The sequence below is a fragment of the Polypterus senegalus genome, chromosome 3 (genome assembly GCF_016835505.1).
Source record: "Polypterus senegalus isolate Bchr_013 chromosome 3, ASM1683550v1, whole genome shotgun sequence".
Lineage (NCBI taxonomy): Eukaryota > Metazoa > Chordata > Cladistia > Polypteriformes > Polypteridae > Polypterus > Polypterus senegalus.
In genome coordinates this window covers 201482654-201505278 of record NC_053156.1, presented here as the reverse complement: position 1 = coordinate 201505278, position 22625 = coordinate 201482654, and the positions used below count along the sequence as shown (strand labels likewise).

General features: G+C 40.1%; 1 protein-coding gene across 1 annotated transcript in view; it reads left to right on the top strand.

The window, feature by feature from the left end:
* Window positions 1–12467, top strand: part of fkbp1b (FKBP prolyl isomerase 1B) — a 102620-nt gene extending 90153 nt beyond the window's left edge. The window contains exon 4 of the mRNA XM_039748364.1: window positions 12202–12467. Coding sequence (XP_039604298.1) covers window positions 12202–12330 — 129 coding nt within the window. The 3' untranslated portion in view covers window positions 12331–12467. The remainder of the gene's footprint in view (window positions 1–12201) is intronic.
* Window positions 12468–22625: the final 10158 nt, after the last annotated feature.

The following is a 22625-nucleotide window of genomic DNA, read 5'->3' as shown; positions in this document are numbered from 1 at the left end:
AAGTGAGGGTGGTGGAAAAGAGGAGGTGGGTTTACCAGCAAGGTAGAGCTGGGTGTCATCAGCATAACAGTGAAAATTAATGTTATATTTGCGAAAAATATTGCCAAGGGGAAGAAGGTAAATAATAAAAAGAAGAGGCCCCAGGACAGAGCCTTGGGGCACACCAGAAGTAACAGCGGTGGGTTGGGATGTGAAAGTTTTAAGCTGTATGAACTGAGTGCGGCCTGAAAGGTAAGATCTAAACCAATCAAGTGGAGTGTGAGTAATGCCAATCAAAGATAATCTATTAAGGAGAGGATGATAGATCCAAGTGGAAGCATGTAAATTGAAAACAGTAAAGGTCCCAGTACTGAGCCACGTGGGGCACCATATTGAACTTTTGTGTATAATGAAGGAGTACTGTCAGCACATTCTGTACATATTGGAATCAATTTGATAAATAAGAAGTAAACCAAGCAAGCACAGTGCCTGTATTTGTTTTTCAAATAGAATGGTCAATGGTGTCAAATGCTGCGCTTAAGTCTAACAACATAATTACATTGAAGTTTCCTTCATCAGAGGATATCAGAATGTTGTTTACAACCCGCGTTAGTGCTGTTTTTTGTACTATGACCAGGGCGGAAACCAGACTGGAATTTATACTAATAAAAGGCAAAGCCCTCACTGACTCACTCACTCACTCAACACTAATTCTCCAACTTCCCGTGTAGGTGGAAGGCTGAAATTTGTCAGGCTCATTCCTTACAGCTTACTTACAAAAGTTGGGCAGGTTTCATTTCGAAATTCTACGCGTAATGGTCATAACTGGAACCTATTTTTCTCCATATACTGTAATGGAGTTGAGCTTGATGGCCATGGGGGGCAGAGTTTCGTGTGATGTCATCACGCCTCCCACGTAATCACGTGAACTGACTGTCAACGCAGTACGTAGAAAACAAGGAAGAGCTCCAAAAAGCGCTGAAGAAAACATGCATTATACAATTGAGAAGGCAGCGAAACAATAAGAAGCGAGCGAGTGACACATACAAGCATATTCATGAGTGCAGCTACTTCGGAAACAAAGCACGGTGTAAACCTAAAGTTTAAATTAAGTTCATAGACAGGCTGCTGCTGGTGTTTGTCATGCCCACGGCTAATGCGGGATACAAGTTTAATGAGAGGACGCAGGATATAAACGAGAGTTTTGATCACTTTGTAACTAAGTTAAAATTGCTGGTGAAGGGCTATGCTTATGTAAATTCTGAAAGACGGTGTTTGTGGGGGGATTGACAGTTAAGGCAGGTGGGGGAGTCACATCATCATCTCCCCTCCCATTCACCTCATTTCGCTCTGAGCTGAGCTCCGCAGCTAACGCAGTCTTGCGGAATTAACTTTGTGACGCTGCCACCAAATACTCACAGAAAAATCCACAAGTTAATACACATGCTGTCTCTAGACTTTCTCCACACTCTGAATCCTCCAGGCACTACTTACAAAATCGTCAGCGAAGACCTCTCTCTACACTATATTAAAGAAAAAGGCAAGTTTCTTTTCTTTACACCTTTTTGCCTTTTATCCCCAACCAAAGCCTTTCTCTCTTAACACTGCAGAGGACACAAAAATGATTTACTTTTAATTGCTGCTGATGCCGGTAAGGCACATTACCACAGGCAGAAATTTGAACATTCACATAGAAAATGTAATTTCTATACCACAGCCGTCGTGTAGCGCCTTTCAAAAGGGATCAACTACCAAGACATGATCCATATACATTTTAGCTGCTGTTAGTACTACTTACCTGTTATGTTATACCGGCATTAAAATGTAGCTTACCTGAAACCACTCCACTGGTGCTCAGTGTATCTTTACTTCTTAAAACGTTAATGTTTTACTGTTTAATAGCTTATAAACTACATTTTATTTTTTTCCCTTGCACTCAGTGAGTGAGGCCAATGGGTGATCAGTTATATATATACTAGCAAAATACCCGCGCTTCGCAGCGGAGAAGTAGTGTGTTAAAGAAGCAATGAAAAGAAAAGGAAACATTTTGAAAATAACGTAACCTGATTGTCAATGTAATTGTTTTGTCACTGTTGTGAGTGATGAGTGTTGTTGTCATATATATATATATATATATATATATATATATATATATATATATGTATATATATTTACACACACATAAACATATATATATATATACATATCTATACATATACACATATATACATACATATATATCTACATATATACACACACATATATACACACACATACATACATACACACACATATATACACAGAAATACATATATATATATAAATACATACATACACACACACATATATAAGCATATATATACATATACATACATATCTACATATATACACACACAGCTATTTCATTATCAGTGCAATACGCTGTTTGTTAAAACGGTTGACTCCGCTCTTACGTGCAATAACAAATCAAATCATTCAGTTGTCTTTGCTCATATGTCATTTTAGAGCTGGACGCCTGGCATCTTTTTGGCCACAAGTTCGTTTCTGTTTGGTGTGAGGTTCTGTGTTGTGGAGATTCTCAGGATGGATTGCAGGTGCTCATCAGTGAGGCGACTCCTGTGTGCTGTTTTGTTAGTCTTTATCACTGAGAAGAGCTTCTCACACAGATATGTGCTACCAAACATGCACAAGGTTCGAGCCGCATGGAGACGGACTTTTTTTGTTCTTCAAAGTCACCAAAGCGCCGTGCAAACTCAGTGCGCAATAACTCTAGCTTCGCAATAACTTGCAGCATCATAAGGTAGACTTGATTAACGCAGTAAGTCGGCAAGGCAGCTGAAGCGCTGCATTATGGGATCTGTAGTTTATTGTGTTACCAGCGCTTCATATACCGGGCTTTAATAACAATAATACAGTATATAAAATGATCTCGGGCGGATATAATTACGCCGGGCGGATGTGGCCCATGCCCTTGAGTTTGACACATATGGACTAAATAGAACTTGAAAAGATATATTTTTTCAAATGTGATCGCGCAATTCAGATAGAGTTGACGCGCACTACAGCCTGCATGCCTCAATGAGTCATCCTCCCTCGCTCTTACTTTTTACCGTTCATCTAATGAATACACTGAGTATGGCTTTACCAAAACAATCATTGATGGCGAATAAAGTATCCATTATTCGAGTATGTAGAGCGGGATACATATATATACATATATATATACCCGCGTATCGCAGCGGAGAAGTAGTGTGTTAAAAAAGGTAGAAAAAGAAAAGGGAACATTTTAAAAATAACGTAACATGACTGTCAATATACAGTATTTGTTTTGTGAGTGTTACTGAGTGTTGCTGTCATCAAGGATTTGATTATCATTATTTCTTTCAATCAGGTTCGTATTTGTAGGATGTGTTGTGTTCAAGTTACATTCCGTGTTTGTCAATCGTTGTAAAGATGACAGGTTTCATTCATCGATTCGTTTCTTACTGCATCAATAAACAGCTCGTCTTCTTCTTTATCTGAGACCTGACACACTGCATGCACGGGTTTTTTTTACACTGTCTTCCTTTAGCGGGACATTGACTTTTTCCACCGTGTGCTTTGTTTCCACAGTAGCTGCATTTATGAATATGCTTATCAGACGCTTCATATTTTTTGCTGCCTTTTCAATTGTGTAATTGGTTTTGTTCAGCTCTTTGGAACTGTTGCTTTTTATCTGTACACTGCGTCAGTTCACGTGAGCCACTCGGTGTATTTGCATCGAAGGTTCCCAGCTGTGCTGGTGCCATCTCGTGCTATGTCCATAGCTTTATTTAATGTTACCTTAGTCCTGGCACTTAAAACTTTCTCTGGCAGTTTCGCTGAGTTTGTGTCAAACACCACCCTGACCATCTCATCTTCCTCTCCATAAGCACAGACAGTCCTTCACCCGTGAATATTTACCCGTGGCAGTTTGCTATTGGATTGCCGCTGACGGACGGCCTTATATGGGCAGGCACTAAATTACAAACGCCAGTGGCAGCCTGTCTATGAACTTAATTTAAAGTGTAGGTTTACATCGTGCTTTGTTTCCGAAGTAGCAGAACTCATGAATATAGTTGTATATGTCACTCGCTCGCTTCTTATTGTTTTTCGCTGCCTTCTCAATTATATAATGCATGTTTTCTTGAGCGCTTTTTTGAGGTCTTCCTGGTTTTCTATGTACTGCGTGATTACGTGGGAGGCGTGATGATGTCACACGAAACTCCCCCCCACGGCGTTGAAGCTCATCTCCATTACAGTAAATGGAGAAAACTGCTTCCAGTTATGACCATTACGCGTAGAATTTCGATATAAAACCTGCCAAACTTTTGTAAGGAAGCTGTAAGGAATGAACCTGCCAAATTTCAGCCTTCCACCCACACGGGAAGTTGGAGAATTAGTGATGAGTCAGTGAGTGAGTGAGTGAGTGAGTGAGTGAGTGAGTGAGTGAGGGCTTTGCCTTTTATTAGTATAGATATATTGTAGTGACCCGGCAGCCAGTGCTGGCGGCATGATGCATTGTGGGTAATTTATGTAAGAGTTACTGTTGTGTTAAACTAGGAAGGCAATCGAATTATTGTTCCTGTTGAAAATGTTGTATGTGTTTGTGTTCAACTGGTAGGGTGGGTTTGGGTTATTGCCGTCTGGGGTTATTAAATTGTAAATAGTTACCATCAATGAGAAAGGTGGCTTCGTTAATGACCTTGGCAATGGTTTTTGCAATGGGGGAGCTTTGTTTTCTGACTATCTGCTTAATAAAGAGATACAACAGGACAGAGCTGTGTATTGCTAAGATTTCATCTAAGCAATGATTGCCATGCGATTGTATGGGAGACACTAGATACAGTCATGCGCTGTATGGCCGACCAGCTTGGGGAAGTGCTCGCTGGCTTAATGAGCTAGATACAGACGGACGCATACTTTGCTCCACACACTTTTATTTACACTAATATTATTTACAATGGCGCTGGCATTTTCCAGGCCCACAGTCTCTTGTGCCTTCCTGGCAGCCTCAGTCCTTCCTCAGTCCACTTCCACCCGACTTCCACCAATGACTGGAGGGAGGGGCCCATAAATAAGGCCCGGATGAGCCCCAGGTGCTTCTGCCTCTGAGTGGCGGAAGTGTCGGCTGTCTTCCGGCTCGGGTGCCACACAAAACTTTAAGGCTCAACCATGGGCTTCGCCCTGTACCCGAGGCCTGCCTAACCAGGGCGGACGCCCCACTCCGTCTGGAGGAGGCACTCGCCCTCCTCCGGTCCTCAAGCGTCCGGCGGGCTCCAGCCCCAACCGGCAACCGCCGGATAAACCGGCATGGGGCGCGCCTGGCGGTGACCACGGGCCCCTACAGGGAAGGGCTTCCATGCCCTCAACCCGTGGCCCCAACAGAACCAGGGCGGGCGCCCCTCGCGGTCTGGAGGAGGCACAAGCCCTCCTCCGTCCTCCTGGCGTCCCGGCGGGCTCCAGCGGCCGGGGCCCTGATTAAATTGTAAATAGTTACCATCAATGAGAAAGGTGGCTTCAGCGCTCGTCGGGGCTTGAGCCTGTAATGACCTTGGCAATGGCCCCCAACTTGCCTTTTGCAATGGGGAGCTTTGCCCTTCTTTTCTGACTATCTGCTTAATAAAGAGATACAACAGGACAGAGCTGTGTATTGCTAAGATTTCATCTAAGTTCCAATGAGTCGGTGGCTTTTGACCGAGACACTGGCGGCGAGAGTCATGCGTGGTATGGGACAGCTCCCGCGGCGCCTGCCTCCTCTGGGCCACTCCCTCGCTGGCTTAATGAGCTAGATACAGCTGGAGTGCGGAGGCGCCTCCTCACCGCATGGCGCTGGCATTCCTTTGCTGCCTCCTGCACTGCCGACCGACCAGCTGTGGAAAACAAGGGGGAAGTGCAGGGCAGGGCACTCACCTCCGGATCCCGTCTGAGTGCGCCGCGCCGGCCGGCTCTGAAAACTTTAAGACTCAACCATGGGTCCCCTTTTAGCAGGGGTTGGCTACGCCATTGTGAGCGCTGGCCCCGGCACAGACAGACGGACAGCATATATATATATATATATATATATATATATATATATATATATATATATATATATATATATATATATATATGAATGACCTCCAAAGAGCACTCCGTCTGGAGAGACTTTTGATTACGTGAACGTGTCTGCAAAAAGTGGCGTCTCCTGCCCTGCAAAACTCGAGCAGCTGGCGTGCGCGCATAGCTGTACCGGCCTTTGAGACACTGACTACGCTTCTGCCTTAAGTCAAAGTGAGAACTTTTAATTTTTTTCCTCCTCCCCCTGAGCTATAGCCCAGACAAGTGCAAACACGGGATCCCTTTTCTACACCGCGGCAAACTAATATTAAGGCGCGCACTTTCTTTTGCACGTATACAATTATGAGGTCGTCAGCTCGGATTTTGAAGACACGCACAGGAGTGGAGGACTGACAGTGCCATCCCAGCCACTTAATGGCCGGGATGTCTCACCAGTCTACACAAGACCCACCGCGACTGTCCCCAAAAGGCGCTCATATCGTCAGCGAAGACATCTCTCTACACTATATAAAAGAAAAAGGCAACTTTCCTTTCTTTACACCTTTTTTCCTTTTATCCCAAACCAAAGCGTTTCTCTCTTAACACTGCAGAGGACACAAAACTAATTTTCTTTAATTGCTGGTACTGACGGTAAGGTACATTACCTGAGGCAGAAATTTGGACGTTCACATACAAAATGTAATTTCTATACCACAGACGTCGTGTAACGCCTCTCAAAAGGGATCTGCTACCGAGAGATGATCCATATACATTTTAGCTGCTGTTAGTACTACTTACCTGTTGTGTTACACCGTCTTCGAAATGTAGTTTACCCGAAACCACTCCAGTAATGCTCAATGTAGCTAGCTTTACTTCTTAAAAAGTTAATGTTTTACTGTTTAATAACTTATAGACTACATATTATTATTTTTCCCTTGCACTCAGTGACCAAAGCTATACACACACATATAGACACATACATATATATACACATATATATACCTGTGTGTATGTATGTATGTATGTATATATATATATATACATATATATATACACACACATACACACACACACACACACACACCTATCTACATTATATATACACACACATACATACACACACACACACACACATATATATAATTTATGTGTGTATATGTATGTATGTGTGTGTATATATGATGTAGATAGGTATGTATATATATATATGTGTATATGTAGATATGTATATAGATATGTATATATATATGAAGATATGTATGTGTATATATATGTATATATGTATGTTGTAAAATGAAGCAACTCGACACACGTATAAAAGGTTTGGGGCAGCCACCCGTATAATATTCCTAGCTGCTAAGGATTCTTTTAAGTTCATGCAATGATGTTACCAGTACAGAGTCCAAAACAGAAGATCAAGGTTTGAAAAGATGGCAGTTTTAAATGGTCAAACAGGAAGTGACGTATGTTAAATGGAAGTGATGTGGGTTGACCGGAAGTGATGTTTCTCTGACATCAGTCTGGGAGCCGGGACTGGAAGTGACAATCTTCTGGGCGCCGGAACTGGAAGTGATGTTTTCCTGGGTGCCGGAACTAGAAGTGACGTTTTCCTGGGCGCCGGAACTGGAAGTGACGTTCTTGATTCAGGTTTTCCCGCGGCTGGTCTGCAGAGATAGCAAGAGAAGGTTTAATGCACCCCGCCCTCCCCTGGCCTGCCGTGGAATTATCATTACTTGGTCCACACACAGCAGCACTCCAAGCTGTGAGAAAACACTAAAAAGGAGGCGTGTTAGACATCGTGGTACATTTTCTGATGCAGCTAGACGAAAACAACTTTGTGACACTGCGGCCAAATACACAAAACAATTACTTTGACAATCATGTTACGTTATTTTTAAAATGTTTCCTTTTCTTTTTCATAACTTCTTTAACACACGACTTCGCTGCGAAGCGCGGGTATTTTGCTATATATATACTGTATATATATATACTGTATATTATGGATCAAGGGAACAAGTAGTGGGTTTCATTTTAGAAATTAAAGTTAAGACTTCCTGCTCAGTTACAGGATTAACAACAACAACAACATTTATTTATATAGCACATTTTCATACAAACAGTAGCTCAAAGTGCTTTACATAATGAAGAATAGAAAAATAAAGACACAATAAGAAAATAAAATAAGTCAACATTAATTAACATAGAATAAGAAAAAGAAAAAAAAAAAAACTCCAGACGGCTGGAGAAAAAATAAAATCTGTAGGGATTCCAGACCATGAGACTGCCCAGTCCCCTCTGGGCATTCTACCTAACATAAATGAAACAGTCCTCTTTGGATTTAGGGTTCTCACGGAAGGACTTGATGATGATGGTCACGTAGACTTCTGCCTTTTAATCCATCCATCATTGTTGGAGCATCATGATGCTTTATGTAGGTGGTGGTTGTCCAGGCCACCACCACAAAGAAACCGGAAAAAGAAACAAAAAAGAGAGTAGGGGTCAGTACGGATTTTAGAGCCACCATGAATAGTTATTATGATGAATTGAACATACAGAGTATCAGGATTAAGTTAAAGTGAAGTTATAAAAGGGCCAAGTTAAAGTAATGTGTTTTCAGCAGTGTTTTAAAGTGCTCTACTGTATAGCCTGTAATTCCTATTGGCAGGCTATTCCAGATTTTAGGTGCATAGCAGCAGAAGGCCGCCTCACCACTTCTTTTAAGTTTTGTTCTTGGAATTCTAAGGAGACACTCATTTGAGGATCTGAGGTTACGATTTGGAATATAAGGTGTCAGACATTCCGATATATAAGATGGGCGAGATTATTTAAGGCTTTATAAACCATAAGCAGAATTTTAAAGTCAATCCTGAATGACACAGGTAACCAGTGTAGTGACATCAAAACTGGAGAAATGTGTTCGGATTTTCTTTTCCTAGTTAGGATTCTAGCAGCTGCATTCTGCACTAGTTGCAAACGATTTATGTCTTTTTTGGGTAGTCCTGAGAGGAGTGCATTACAGTAATCTAGTCGACTGAAAACAAACGCGTGAACTAATTTCTCAGCATCTTTCAGTGATATAAGAGGTCTAACTTTATCTATGTTTCTTAAGTGAAAAATGCTGTCCTAGTGATCTGATTAATATGCGATTTAAAATTCAGATTACAGTCAACAATTACCCCTAAGCTTTTTACCTCCGTCTTGACTTTTAATCCTAATGTATCCAGTTTATTTCTAATAGCCTCATTGTATCCATTATTGCCAATCACTAAGATTTCAGTTTTCTTTATTTAACTTGAGAAAGTTACTATTCATCCATTCTGAGATACAAGTCAGACATTGTGTTAGTGAATCAAGAGAATGGGGTCATCAGGTGCTATTGATAAGTACAGCTGTGTGTCATCAGCATAGCTGTGGTAGCTCACGTTGTGCCCTGAGATAATCTGACCTAACGGAAGCATGTAGATTGAGAAGAGCAGCGGACCCAGGATAGAGCCTTGTGGAACACCATATTGGATATCATGTGTCTTTGAGTTGTAATTCCACAACTAACAAAAATTTTCTCCCTGTCAGGTAGGATTCAAACCAATTTAAGACACTGCCAGAGAGGCCCACCCATTGACTAAGGCGATTTCTAAGAATATTATGATCAATGGTGTCAAATGCAGCACTCAGATCTAAGAGGATGAGAACAGATAAATGGCCTCTGTCTGCATTCACCGCAAATCATTTACTACTTTAACGAGTGCAGTTTCTGTGCTGTGATTTGTTCTAAAACCGACTGAAATTTATCAAGAATAGCATGTTTATTTAGGTGGTCATTTAACTGCATAATGACTGCCTTCTCCAGAACTTTACTTAAGAAAGGCAGGTTAGAGATGGGTCTAAAATTTTCAAGAGCCGAGGGTCAAGATTATGTTTCTTAAGTAGGGGTTTAACTACAGCAGTCTTAAGACAGTCTGGGAAGACCCCGTATCTAATGACAATTTACTATGTCAAGAACATTATCAATTAGCACCTGATACTTCTTTGAAAAATTTGTTGGTATTGGGTCAAGGACACAGGTGGAGGATTTCATTTGAGATATTATTTTTTCGTAAATCAGGTAAATCTATCCTAGTGAAAGAGTTTAATTTGTTTATAACAGATGCTGGGGTTTAGGAGGATCCTTAGTGTTGGGGAGATATACTATGTTATTTCTAATATCATTAATTTTTTGATTGAAAAATACAGCGATAGCCTCACAGGTTTTACTGGAAGTACTTAGGAGGCATTCCTTTGAGTTACCTGGGTTTAGTAGGCGATCAATTGTAGAAAATAAGACTCTGGGATTACTAGCATTGTTATTTATAATCTTAGAGAAATAGCAGCGCCTCTCAAGACGGACAGTGTTATTGTATTCTGTTATTTTAACTTTTAATATTTCATAGTGGATAGTTAGTTTAGTCTTCCTCCATTTACGCTCAGCTCTACGGCATGTTCTCTTTAAATCAGACACTCTTTGGGTCTTCCATGGTATAACAATGCTAGAAGATTTTTTAACTGTCTTTTCAGGTGCAACTATGTCAACAGCAGCTCTCACTTTAGTATTAAATCTTTCCACCTTACTATTTACATTATCCTCGCTATTATAGTTGGCACTATAAACGGACTGATTGCTTAGAATGTTTGTAAGTTTTAAAGCTGCTGCTGAGTCAAAGAAGCGTTTTTTAACAATATGCTTCTCATGGGTGTTTTTTATCAAGTTTATTCAAGAGTGACGGTGGAGAATACTGCAAGACTTAAGCATTGTACCAATTCAGAAACAGCCATATTGTTAGGATTACATTGGACTGTGGTGGTTAAAGTGGGAGCAAAGTTATCAGGCGAATATTTCAATATAATTTCTATAATTTCAGGCTTAGTTTCCATGATATGGTGAGGTATTTGGTAATGTAGGGGGACCTTGGATTGGATTGGATCTGCTGGACTGGGTGCATATTGTAGTTTTGTTCTCTCAGGTGTATCTTCCATGGCCTACTAAACATTAACCCAGAACATATTCAAGGGAATATCTCCAGATTGACTGGGAGCATCTAGGAATTCCCCAGGAGGAGCTGGAAAAAGTGACAAGGTGATACAGTGTTGCTCTCTATCTAACTGTGTATATCAACAGGAAAAGTAACAATGAATTCTTCCACGTCTGAACCTGCTAATTCTAATATAGGTTTACAGAGAGCTGAAGCCTATCCCACTAACACTGGGACAAGGCAGAGGCCTACCCTGAATTAGATAGATAGATAGATAGATAGATAGATAGATAGATAGATAGATAGATAGATAGATAGATAGATAGATAGATACTGTAGATAGATAGATACTTTATTAATCCCAAGGGGAAATTCACATAATCCAGCAGCAGTATACTGATACAAAAAACAATATTAAATTAAATAGTAATAAAAATGCATGTAAAAGCAGACAATAACTGAGTAATGTTAGCATTTACTCCCCAGGATGGAAATGAAGAGTCGCATAGTGTGGGGGAGGAACGATTGACAGGAGTTTGCTTAATGCCCGTCGCTCTGCTACAGATGTTAAACTGTCCAACTTTACTCCTACAATAGAGCCTGCCTTCTTAACAAGTTTGTCCAGGCGTGAGGCGTCTTTCATATTTATTTTGCCTCCCCAGCACACCACCGCGTAGAAGAGGGCACTTGCAACAACCGTCTGGTAGAACATCTGCAGCATCTTATTGCAGATGTTGAAGGACGCCAACCTTCTAAGAAAGTATATTCGGCTCTGACCTTTCTTACATAGAGCATCAGTATTGGCAGTCCAGTCCAATTTGTCATCTAGCTGCACTTCCAGATATTTATAGGTCTGCCTATAATTAATTATAATTAGCACTGAGTCTGCCATTGGGCACACTTACACTCAAACCCACGCTCACTCCTACCCGTCCAATTTAAAGTCACATACAGTATCTACTCTGTGGGATGTGGAAAGAAAAACACAAGGAGAATGTGCCAGCTCCACAAAGACAGCATCCAAACTGAGATTCACATCTCACAGGAATACAAAATATGTTATTAGATGGAAAGATACTTTCGATCAAAAGTTTGGCACAGATTTATAGGTTTAAGATTTCAAGTATAACTTTAATTATTTTCATCTTTTTCTTTCCAGATGAGTTTGGGACAACGTGCCAAGCTAACCTGCTCACCAGATGTTGCCTATGGAAGCACAGGACACCCAGGGGTCATCCCACCTAATGCTACCCTCATCTTTGATGTGGAACTTTTGAAACTGGAGTGAATGTTACAGGGAAGGATGAATATTTACTTTGCTACCCCACTGATGTCATCACCCTTAATCTTGACATCTTAAATGTACTAATTATTTCTGCTTTGTTGCCAATTGTATTAAACACCAGTGTCATTTGTTTTTTATTATGTTTTTGAGTGTTGATTAATAGCTTTGTTTTGTTTTCAAAATGTTATCTATCTTTTACAGCTGTATATTTGGTTGAACCTGCAAGTAACTATATACTAAATATAAGTCTAAATTGAAATGTATGTGTGTATACAGAATATAGACACATGCATAAAGTGTATATATACAGTATATATATATATATATATATATATATATATATATATATATATATATATATATATATATATATGTATTGTATTGCAAAGATATTGCCTTATTGTAAAAAACCTAAAAAGAGCTAACATGTATAGTATTCTATACCACGCAGGGCATTAAATGAGATCCAACTTTGACCGCCACTCTAAACAGAAGGCTGTTTCTGCTGAATCCTGTTAAAATACTGTTGCTTTTTAGGCTGTAAAATAAAAAGAATAATAAAACACTGCTTGTTTGTTATCTTGTACAATGATTTAAATGTGTTTCATTTTTTTTTTTTGATACGTTTTAGGTAGTTGAATTTTTTTAGGGATAGTTACAGTACATCTATTGTTATAACAACCAATAACTTAAAAATATGGATTTTGATCATTTATTTATTTGCTTTTCTCAATGTACTTTTCCATAAACATTTTACCCATTTTGTATCACCAGAGTGGATATACCTGTAAATGAACAGACAATGAAAGAAAAACACAGTTTTGAAAACGAAAGGTTAAATAACACACCATCATTCTCTTGCATATGAACAGAAACTTCAAAGTAAGCACAGATCTGAGCATTCTGGGAGACAAAGGACAGTTTGAATGTCACATTTGTGAAGCGCATGGGCTTGATTGAATTTGACTGTGCAACCTGCCATGGGGGAACTTCTCAGCTATGACAATGTAAGTGTACACACTTGTGAGCACCTGACATAAAAGTACACAGCATGTACAGCCAGGACACATATTTAAGGTGCCCTGTGTAAGCTGAGAAAGAGAGAGCAAAAAAAAAAATTGGTAGTAGAAAGCACATTTTTGGTAGCATAACCCAATGTTTTTAAAATAAAAATTTGGGAAAGGGTTATAGAGAAGAGGCTTAGGGAAGAGACCACCATTTGGTGGGGTAGATCAGTTGGGTTTTATGCCAGGGAGAAGAACAACTGATGCAGTCTTTACATTGAGACAGTATTTAGACAAGCATCAAGAAAAACAGAATAGCTTACATGCAGTGTTTATTGATTTGGAAAAAGCTTATGATAGAGTGCCACGTTAATAGGTCTGGAGATGCATGAGGATTAAAGGAGTACAAGAGAAGTATATGAGGATTGTCCAGAATATGTATGAGGGAGTGAGGACTCGGGTTTAGAAGCAGTGCTGGCATTACAGACCAAACCCCAGGTAGAGTAGGTCTGCACCAGAGATCTTCTTTTAAGTCCTATTCTCTTTGATCTGGTTATGGATGTGTTAAGTCATGGGATAAAAGACCAATCCTCCTGGGGTATGCTTTTTGCCGATGACATTGTATTATATAGTACCAGAAAACAGGAAATTAAAAGAATAGAGAAGGGCTTTGGAAGATAGAGGGATGAAGATATATATTCTGTTTTCCTCCTATTTGGGGTTTCATGATGACCAGGATTCAGAAGTTAGCCTGCAAGTAGAGCTACTGAAAAGAATAGATATATTTGAATAGCTAGGATCAGTGGTAACCCAAAATAGAAAATTATATATACATTAGGGGTGTAACGGTTCACATGGATGTATTGAACCGTTTCGGTTTTGCATGTTCGGTTCGGTCCACTTGCGTACCGTTTTGGTTATATTTTATGCATTTTTTCTCATTAAATCTATTACTAGTGTGATCTAAGCACCCCAAGCAGAACTAAAGTCTTGGGTGAGTTTCCGCACGGACGCCTCTGAGTGTCGGACACTGGATGAGGAAGAGGCGCGCCAGTAGCTCGCAGACGTGAGAAATGGGGTTATGGCAAATGCAAGCGAGAAGCCTGAGCTGGAAGACCCTCCCAGCTCATTACGTTCTCCTGTCTGGGAACACTTTGGCTTCCCCGTTAAAGTTCCCGATGGGCAACGGCAAGTGGATAAATCCAAAGTTGTTTGTCGACATTGTTCCAACACGGAGATCGGGTACGCTGCAGGAAACACGTCTAATATGTTAACACACTTAAAACGGCACCATCCATCTGTGAATGTTTCCTCTACGAGAAAGAAAACCAGCTTGGTGCAAACAGTAACACCGATAACTTCAGCTTTTAAACAACATCTAGCGAGCAACTCTGACCGGGCCAAAGCAATAACACATGGTATTGGAGTCTTCATAGCTACGGGATTACGTCCATATTCAGTTGTTGAGAACGCTGGCTTTAAGTATATGATTAAAGTTCTTGAGCCTCGCTACTGAAATACCATCACGTCCTCACTTTAGTCAGCAGGTCCAAGAAGAGGTCAGTAAGTACAGAGCTTCAGGGTGCCTTTCCCTTGAAGCTGATCCTCTTGTTTGGTGGAAAGGCAATGAGGCTACATACCCACACATAGCAAAACTGCAAAGCGTTACCTCTGTATTCCAGCTACCTCTGTTGCTAGTGAACGGGTCTTCTCCACTGCTGGAGATATTGTCACTGCAACCAGATCTGTGCTTTCTGCAGAAAATGTGGATAAATTAATCTTTCTAGCCAAAACTTTAAGCTTGAATAGTTTTATTTGTCATATTCAGACTATTCTGCTACATGTTCAAAGTTTACATTTGTTACTTGTTTATTTAAATTGTTACAATAGTTTTAAAAACTCGGAGTCTAATTTATTTGAAATATCACCCAAATGGGTCGCTTTAATTTATTTATGCAAATTCTATTGTTTGTATTTTTTTTTTAAATAAAAGCATTTAAAGTCATTTTTTTCCTGCCTTTTTTGTACCGAAAATTAACCGAACCGAGTACCTCAAGAAAGTGAACCGAACCGAAATTACATTTTAGTGTACCGTTACACCCCTAATATACATAGTAGGTGGAATAATTTGAAGAAGGTATCAGGAGTATTGTGTGATCGAAGAATTAAGGCAAAAGTTTTTAAGACAGTGGTAAGACCAGCAGTGATGTATGGAGATGAGACATGGGTAGTAAAGGGAGCACAGGAGCAGAAGTTTAATGTGGCAGAAATGAGAATGTTGAGATGGATGTGTGGAGTTACAAAAAAGGACAGAATAAGAAATAAGACAATCAGAGGTACAAAAAAATGGGAGAGAAAAAGTACAGGAAAGTAGGGTGAGGTGGTATGGACATGTATATGAGTATATGAGCAAAAGAGTGATGGGAATGGAAGTACAGGGGAAGAGAACGTGAGGGAGGCCAAAGCAGAGGTAGATGGACAAAGTAAAAGAAGATCTGAAGGAAGAGGATCTGACTGGGGAGGAGGCGTTTGGAGAAGGTTGATCAAGCACATCAACCTCACACAGAAGTAAGAAAAGATGAAGATTGTATTAAACACCAGTGTCATTTGTTTTTATTATGTTTTTGAGTGTTGATTAATAGCTTTGTTTTGTTTTCAAAATGTTATCTATCTTTTACAGCTGTATATTTGGTTGAACCTGCAAGTAACTATATACTAAATATAAGTCTAAATTGAAATGTATGTGTGTATACAGAATATAGACACATGCATAAAGTGTATATATACAGTATATATATATATATATATATATATATATATATATATATATATATATATATATATATATATGTATATGCAAAGATATTGCCTTATTGTAAAAAACCTAAAAGAGCTAACATGTATAGTATTCTATACCACAGGGCATTAAATGAGATCCAACTTTGACCGCCACTCTAAACAGAAGGCTGTTTCTGCTGAATCCTGTTAAAATACTGTTGCTTTTTAGGCTGTAAAATAAAAAGAATAATAAAACACTGCTTGTTTGTTATCTTGTACAATGATTTAAATGTGTTTCATTTTTTTTTTTTGATACGTTTTAGGTAGTTGAATTTTTTTAGGGATAGTTACAGTACATCTATTGTTATAACAACCAATAACTTAAAAATATGGATTTTGATCATTTATTTATTTGCTTTTCTCAATGTACTTTTCCATAAACATTTTACCCATTTTGTATCACCAGAGTGGATATACCTGTAAATGAACAGACAATGAAAGAAAAACACAGTTTTGAAAACGAAAGGTTAAATAACACACCATCATTCTCTTGCATATGAACAGAAACTTCAAAGTAAGCACAGATCTGAGCATTCTGGGAGACAAAGGACAGTTTGAATGTCACATTTGTGAAGCGCATGGGCTTGATTGAATTTGACTGTGCAACCTGCCATGGGGGAACTTCTCAGCTATGACAATGTAAGTGTACACACTTGTGAGCACCTGACATAAAAGTACACAGCATGTACAGCCAGGACACATATTTAAGGTGCCCTGTGTAAGCTGAGAAAGAGAGAGCAAAAAAAAAAATTGGTAGTAGAAAGCACATTTTTGGTAGCATAACCCAATGTTTTTAAAATAAAAATTTGGGAAAGGGTTATAGAGAAGAGGCTTAGGGAAGAGACCACCATTTGGTGGGGTAGATCAGTTGGGTTTTATGCCAGGGAGAAGAACAACTGATGCAGTCTTTACATTGAGACAGTATTTAGACAAGCATCAAGAAAAACAGAATAGCTTACATGCAGTGTTTATTGATTTGGAAAAAGCTTATGATAGAGTGCCACGTTAATAGGTCTGGAGATGCATGAGGATTAAAGGAGTACAAGAGAAGTATATGAGGATTGTCCAGAATATGTATGAGGGAGTGAGGACTCGGGTTTAGAAGCAGTGCTGGCATTACAGACCAAACCCCAGGTAGAGTAGGTCTGCACCAGAGATCTTCTTTTAAGTCCTATTCTCTTTGATCTGGTTATGGATGTGTTAAGTCATGGGATAAAAGACCAATCCTCCTGGGGTATGCTTTTTGCCGATGACATTGTATTATATAGTACCAGAAAACAGGAAATTAAAAGAATAGAGAAGGGCTTTGGAAGATAGAGGGATGAAGATATATATTCTGTTTTCCTCCTATTTGGGGTTTCATGATGACCAGGATTCAGAAGTTAGCCTGCAAGTAGAGCTACTGAAAAGAATAGATATATTTGAATAGCTAGGATCAGTGGTAACCCAAAATAGAAAATTATATATACATTAGGGGTGTAACGGTTCACATGGATGTATTGAACCGTTTCGGTTTTGCATGTTCGGTTCGGTCCACTTGCGTACCGTTTTGGTTATATTTTATGCATTTTTTCTCATTAAATCTATTACTAGTGTGATCTAAGCACCCCAAGCAGAACTAAAGTCTTGGGTGAGTTTCCGCACGGACGCCTCTGAGTGTCGGACACTGGATGAGGAAGAGGCGCCAGTAGCTCGCAGGACGTGAGAAATGGGGTTATGGCAAATGCAAGCGAGAAGCCTGAGCTGGAAGACCCTCCCAGCTCATTACGTTCTCCTGTCTGGGAACACTTTGGCTTCCCCGTTAAAGTTCCCGATGGGCAACGGCAAGTGGATAAATCCAAAGTTGTTTGTCGACATTGTTCCAACACGGAGATCGGGTACGCTGCAGGAAACACGTCTAATATGTTAACACACTTAAAACGGCACCATCCATCTGTGAATGTTTCCTCTACGAGAAAGAAAACCAGCTTGGTGCAAACAGTAACACCGATAACTTCAGCTTTTAAACAACATCTAGCGAGCAACTCTGACCGGGCCAAAGCAATAACACATGGTATTGGAGTCTTCATAGCTACGGGATTACGTCCATATTCAGTTGTTGAGAACGCTGGCTTTAAGTATATGATTAAAGTTCTTGAGCCTCGCTACTGAAATACCATCACGTCCTCACTTTAGTCAGCAGGTCCAAGAAGAGGTCAGTAAGTACAGAGCTTCAGGGTGCCTTTCCCTTGAAGCTGATCCTCTTGTTTGGTGGAAAGGCAATGAGGCTACATACCCACACATAGCAAAACTCGCAAAGCGTTACCTCTGTATTCCAGCTACCTCTGTTGCTAGTGAACGGGTCTTCTCCACTGCTGGAGATATTGTCACTGCAACCAGATCTGTGCTTTCTGCAGAAAATGTGGATAAATTAATCTTTCTAGCCAAAAACTTTAAGCTTGAATAGTTTTATTTGTCATATTCAGACTGTTGCGGCTACATGTTCAAAGTTTACATTTGTTACTTGTTTATTTAAATTGTTACAATAGTTTTAAAAACTCGGAGTCTAATTTATTTGAAATATCACCCAAATGGGTCGCTTTAATTTATTTATGCAAATTCTATTGTTTGTATTTTTTTTTTAAATAAAAGCATTTAAAGTCATTTTTTTCCTGCCTTTTTTGTACCGAAAATTAACCGAACCGAGTACCTCAAGAAAGTGAACCGAACCGAAATTACATTTTAGTGTACCGTTACACCCCTAATATACATAGTAGGTGGAATAATTTGAAGAAGGTATCAGGAGTATTGTGTGATCGAAGAATTAAGGCAAAAGTTTTTAAGACAGTGGTAAGACCAGCAGTGATGTATGGAGATGAGACATGGGTAGTAAAGGGAGCACAGGAGCAGAAGTTTAATGTGGCAGAAATGAGAATGTTGAGATGGATGTGTGGAGTTACAAAAAAGGACAGAATAAGAAATAAGACAATCAGAGGTACAAAAAAATGGGAGAGAAAAAGTACAGGAAAGTAGGGTGAGGTGGTATGGACATGTATATGAGTATATGAGCAAAAGAGTGATGGGAATGGAAGTACAGGGGAAGAGAACGTGAGGGAGGCCAAAGCAGAGGTAGATGGACAAAGTAAAAGAAGATCTGAAGGAAGAGGATCTGACTGGGGAGGAGGCGTTTGGAGAAGGTTGATCAAGCACATCAACCTCACACAGAAGTAAGAAAAGATGAAGAAAAATGTTACAAATTTAAAAAATATGACATAGTATTATAGAATATTAGACTTTAGCTTTAAATCAACATCCACATGAACAATAGCACCAAGCAAGTGTACATTTCATTAACACGCCTGCCATTCCTTACCACCTTCCACAGTTGCCTGTCATACAGAACATCTCTTACAGTATTTTACATTCTTTGATTCTGTTATCCTATTATTTGGCATTGTTTAATAACAAGTGTGAGATAAAGGGGTCAATCCTAAACTGACCACAGCTAATTGAGTTTGCAAGTTACTTACTGTATCCTTGGAAGGGGGGTGTGATGGTGTGGGTCAGCTCCTTGTTCCCTCTCTGGGGGAGCCTCTTAAATACAACACCATCAGTACTGTAACCTAGATGAGCGTGGCAGATGAGGACAGACACACATGACACACATGAAGCAAGGGGATGGTGAAAAGTGCTCAAGTGCTTTTATTAAAACAGTCAAACAGTTCAAAAAGTGCAGTGCTCTAAATGTTCCATAAATAAATAAGCCATAAAAACAAAGGTGAGGTGGATGTTAAAATTCAAATAAATTAAATCCATTAAAATCAGAGGTTCCAACACAGGCAGGAACTTTCTCTAAAAATATGAGCCTCGGTGCCCCTTTGAAACTGACTTGACCTTGTCTAACCCCTTCCCAGATCTTGTAGACCAAGGAGAAGTCAACCAGCAGATACAGACAACCTTTTGTCTTGGCACGTTTCCCTGTCACCACTTCCTCAGTGTCCCGCAGGGCCGACACTGAGCCATGTTCTGCTCATACCACTGCCAATCCATTGGCTCCTCTCAGCACGAGCGCCTTGTCCTCCCACTGACAGCATATTCCAGAGCCCAATGTTCAGCCACCTCTTGAGCATTGGCCACACACACTCCTCCCTGGGGCTCCATACCCGTCTGTCTGCTTCCTTTCCTCGCATTGGCTCTCTCCTATTTCTGCCTTTCTTCTTCTTCCTTTAAACTCCACTGTCTTTTCTTTAATTCATTCCTTTTTCTGTTTTCGCACACACCTTTTTAAACGCAGGGAATGTGGCACAGCTGTGGCAATCAACATTTCCCAGCATCAGTTAGGGGTGCGGAAGATCCTGCACCTGTGCACTACAGTAAGTGCAGGGCCACCCGATCCCGCATCGCCACTCTACCATGCCCCTCCCATACGAATGCAGCAATTATTTATTTATTTTATTAATTTTATTGTAATCATTTCATACAAATCAATCATTTTTTACAAAAAGTAGGATTGAGAACAAGTCGACCCCCACCCCCACCTCACTTTACCACAGGATCTTGTGCCAAGTTGCTTCCTGCTCATCTCCCACTAGTGTCAGGACAAGGGCTGGCTGTTGATAACCTACTGGTGGGAAATGGAATTTAGTTAGTGGATTGTGAGGCCTGTTAATAATCTGCCTGCTCAGAATCAAACAATCAAGTGTTAAATTTGACCACACCAACAGAAACTGAGGAGCATCGGGTGCAATGTAGGAACCAGTCTTGTGTAGCACAAAGTTATATAACACCATGTTAGTCTTCTATTAACCTAATCTGTATTCCTTTGGCACATTGTCTGCAAAAAGTATTCACCCCCTATAAATTTTCATATTTTATTCTTATACAACATTAAATCACTGTGGATTATATTTGGCTTATTTTGACAATGATCAACAGAAAGGGACTCTGTAATGTCAACATGAAAACACATTTCTACAAGTGGTCTAAATTCATTACAAATATAAAACACAAACTAACTTAACCCATAAATATTCACCTCTTTAAGTTAGTGTTTAGTAGAAGCACCTTAGGTAGCCATGACAGCCTTATGTCTGTGCTCACAGGTCTCTGTCTATCAGCTTTGTACATCTGGACTCTGCCATTTGTCCCTATTCCATAGCAAAACAGCTTTGGCTCTCTCCAGCATTTCATTGAGTAAAGAACTGCAAGAAAAATGTTTGGGGGCCAACCCAGTCATCCCTGTTTAATTCCAATAGGAAACAAAGCAAAAATAATGAAAATGAGCTGGAATGTAAGGTTGTTCGAAAGTAAGGAAGCCATCATGCTGCGATGTGTTCAGTTCAGAAGTGACTGCCTCCTTCTGGCAGATTTATAGGTGGAGGACCAGAAGGGGCAGAGTCAGTTGCCCTCAGTGGGCATCTTCTCTGCGCCACGGAGGGAACAAAAGAGGAGAAGCTTAGCGCCAGTGCCCCCTCTTGACCTGGGGTGGTAGTGCAGATCTCAGATGAGCCTGTGGAGTGACCCACATGTGTGACACAGTGCATCACGATTGTGAATGAACAGCCTTTTTCAAGTCTGGCCTCTCATTCTCAGTTGGACTCTAACCCTCCCACTCCAGGGCATTAACATTGTTGTTTTTAATCCATTCCTTGGTAGCTTTGACTGTATGCTTGAAGTGTTGTTTTGATGGAAAAGAAATCAAGTTTTCCTCCAGAATTTCCCTGTATTTTGCTGCATTCATGTTACCCACTACCCTCACAAGCTTTCCAGGGCCTGCAGCAGAGAAGCAGCCCAACAGCATGATGCTTCCATCACTATTCTTTGCAGTGGAGATGTTTAGATTTTGACAATGTGCACTGTTCAAACGTGGCATGTACTGTGCTGTCTGAATATACTTTTTGCTGACTACAGAGTCCCCCTGGTACCTTCTGTGTGTGTGTTTTTAGAACAGTGATTTTCTCTTTGCCACTCTCCCATAAGGCTATGACTGATGAAGCACCTGGGCAGCTCTCTCAGTCTCACTGCTGTAGCTTGTAACTCCATCAGAGTTCTCGTAGGTCCCTTGGTGGCCTCCCTCACTAGTTGTCTTCATGCTGAATCACTCGGTTTTCTAGGCAGATTTACAACTGTGCCAGTTAAGTGAGTTATGCAGTGATTTGGATATTTTCTTGTCTCCATCCCCTGACTTCAGTCACCGTTTCACAGAGCTATTGGACTGTTCTTTTTGATTGTGTAGGTTAGCTCACCATGCTGACTCACCACAGGTTGGACTTTTCAGATCAGATGTTATACTGCAGTAAATTGAAACCCCAGACAGGTGATGTCCATTTAGCTAATTATGTTACTCTGAGAAAATGTATTGGCTGCATCTGTGAGGATTTAGGTGTGTAATAATTAATACTTGTGCCATCAATTATTTTGTTTTAGATTTGTACTTAGACCACTGTTTTCACTTTGACATTGAAGAGTGATTATCAT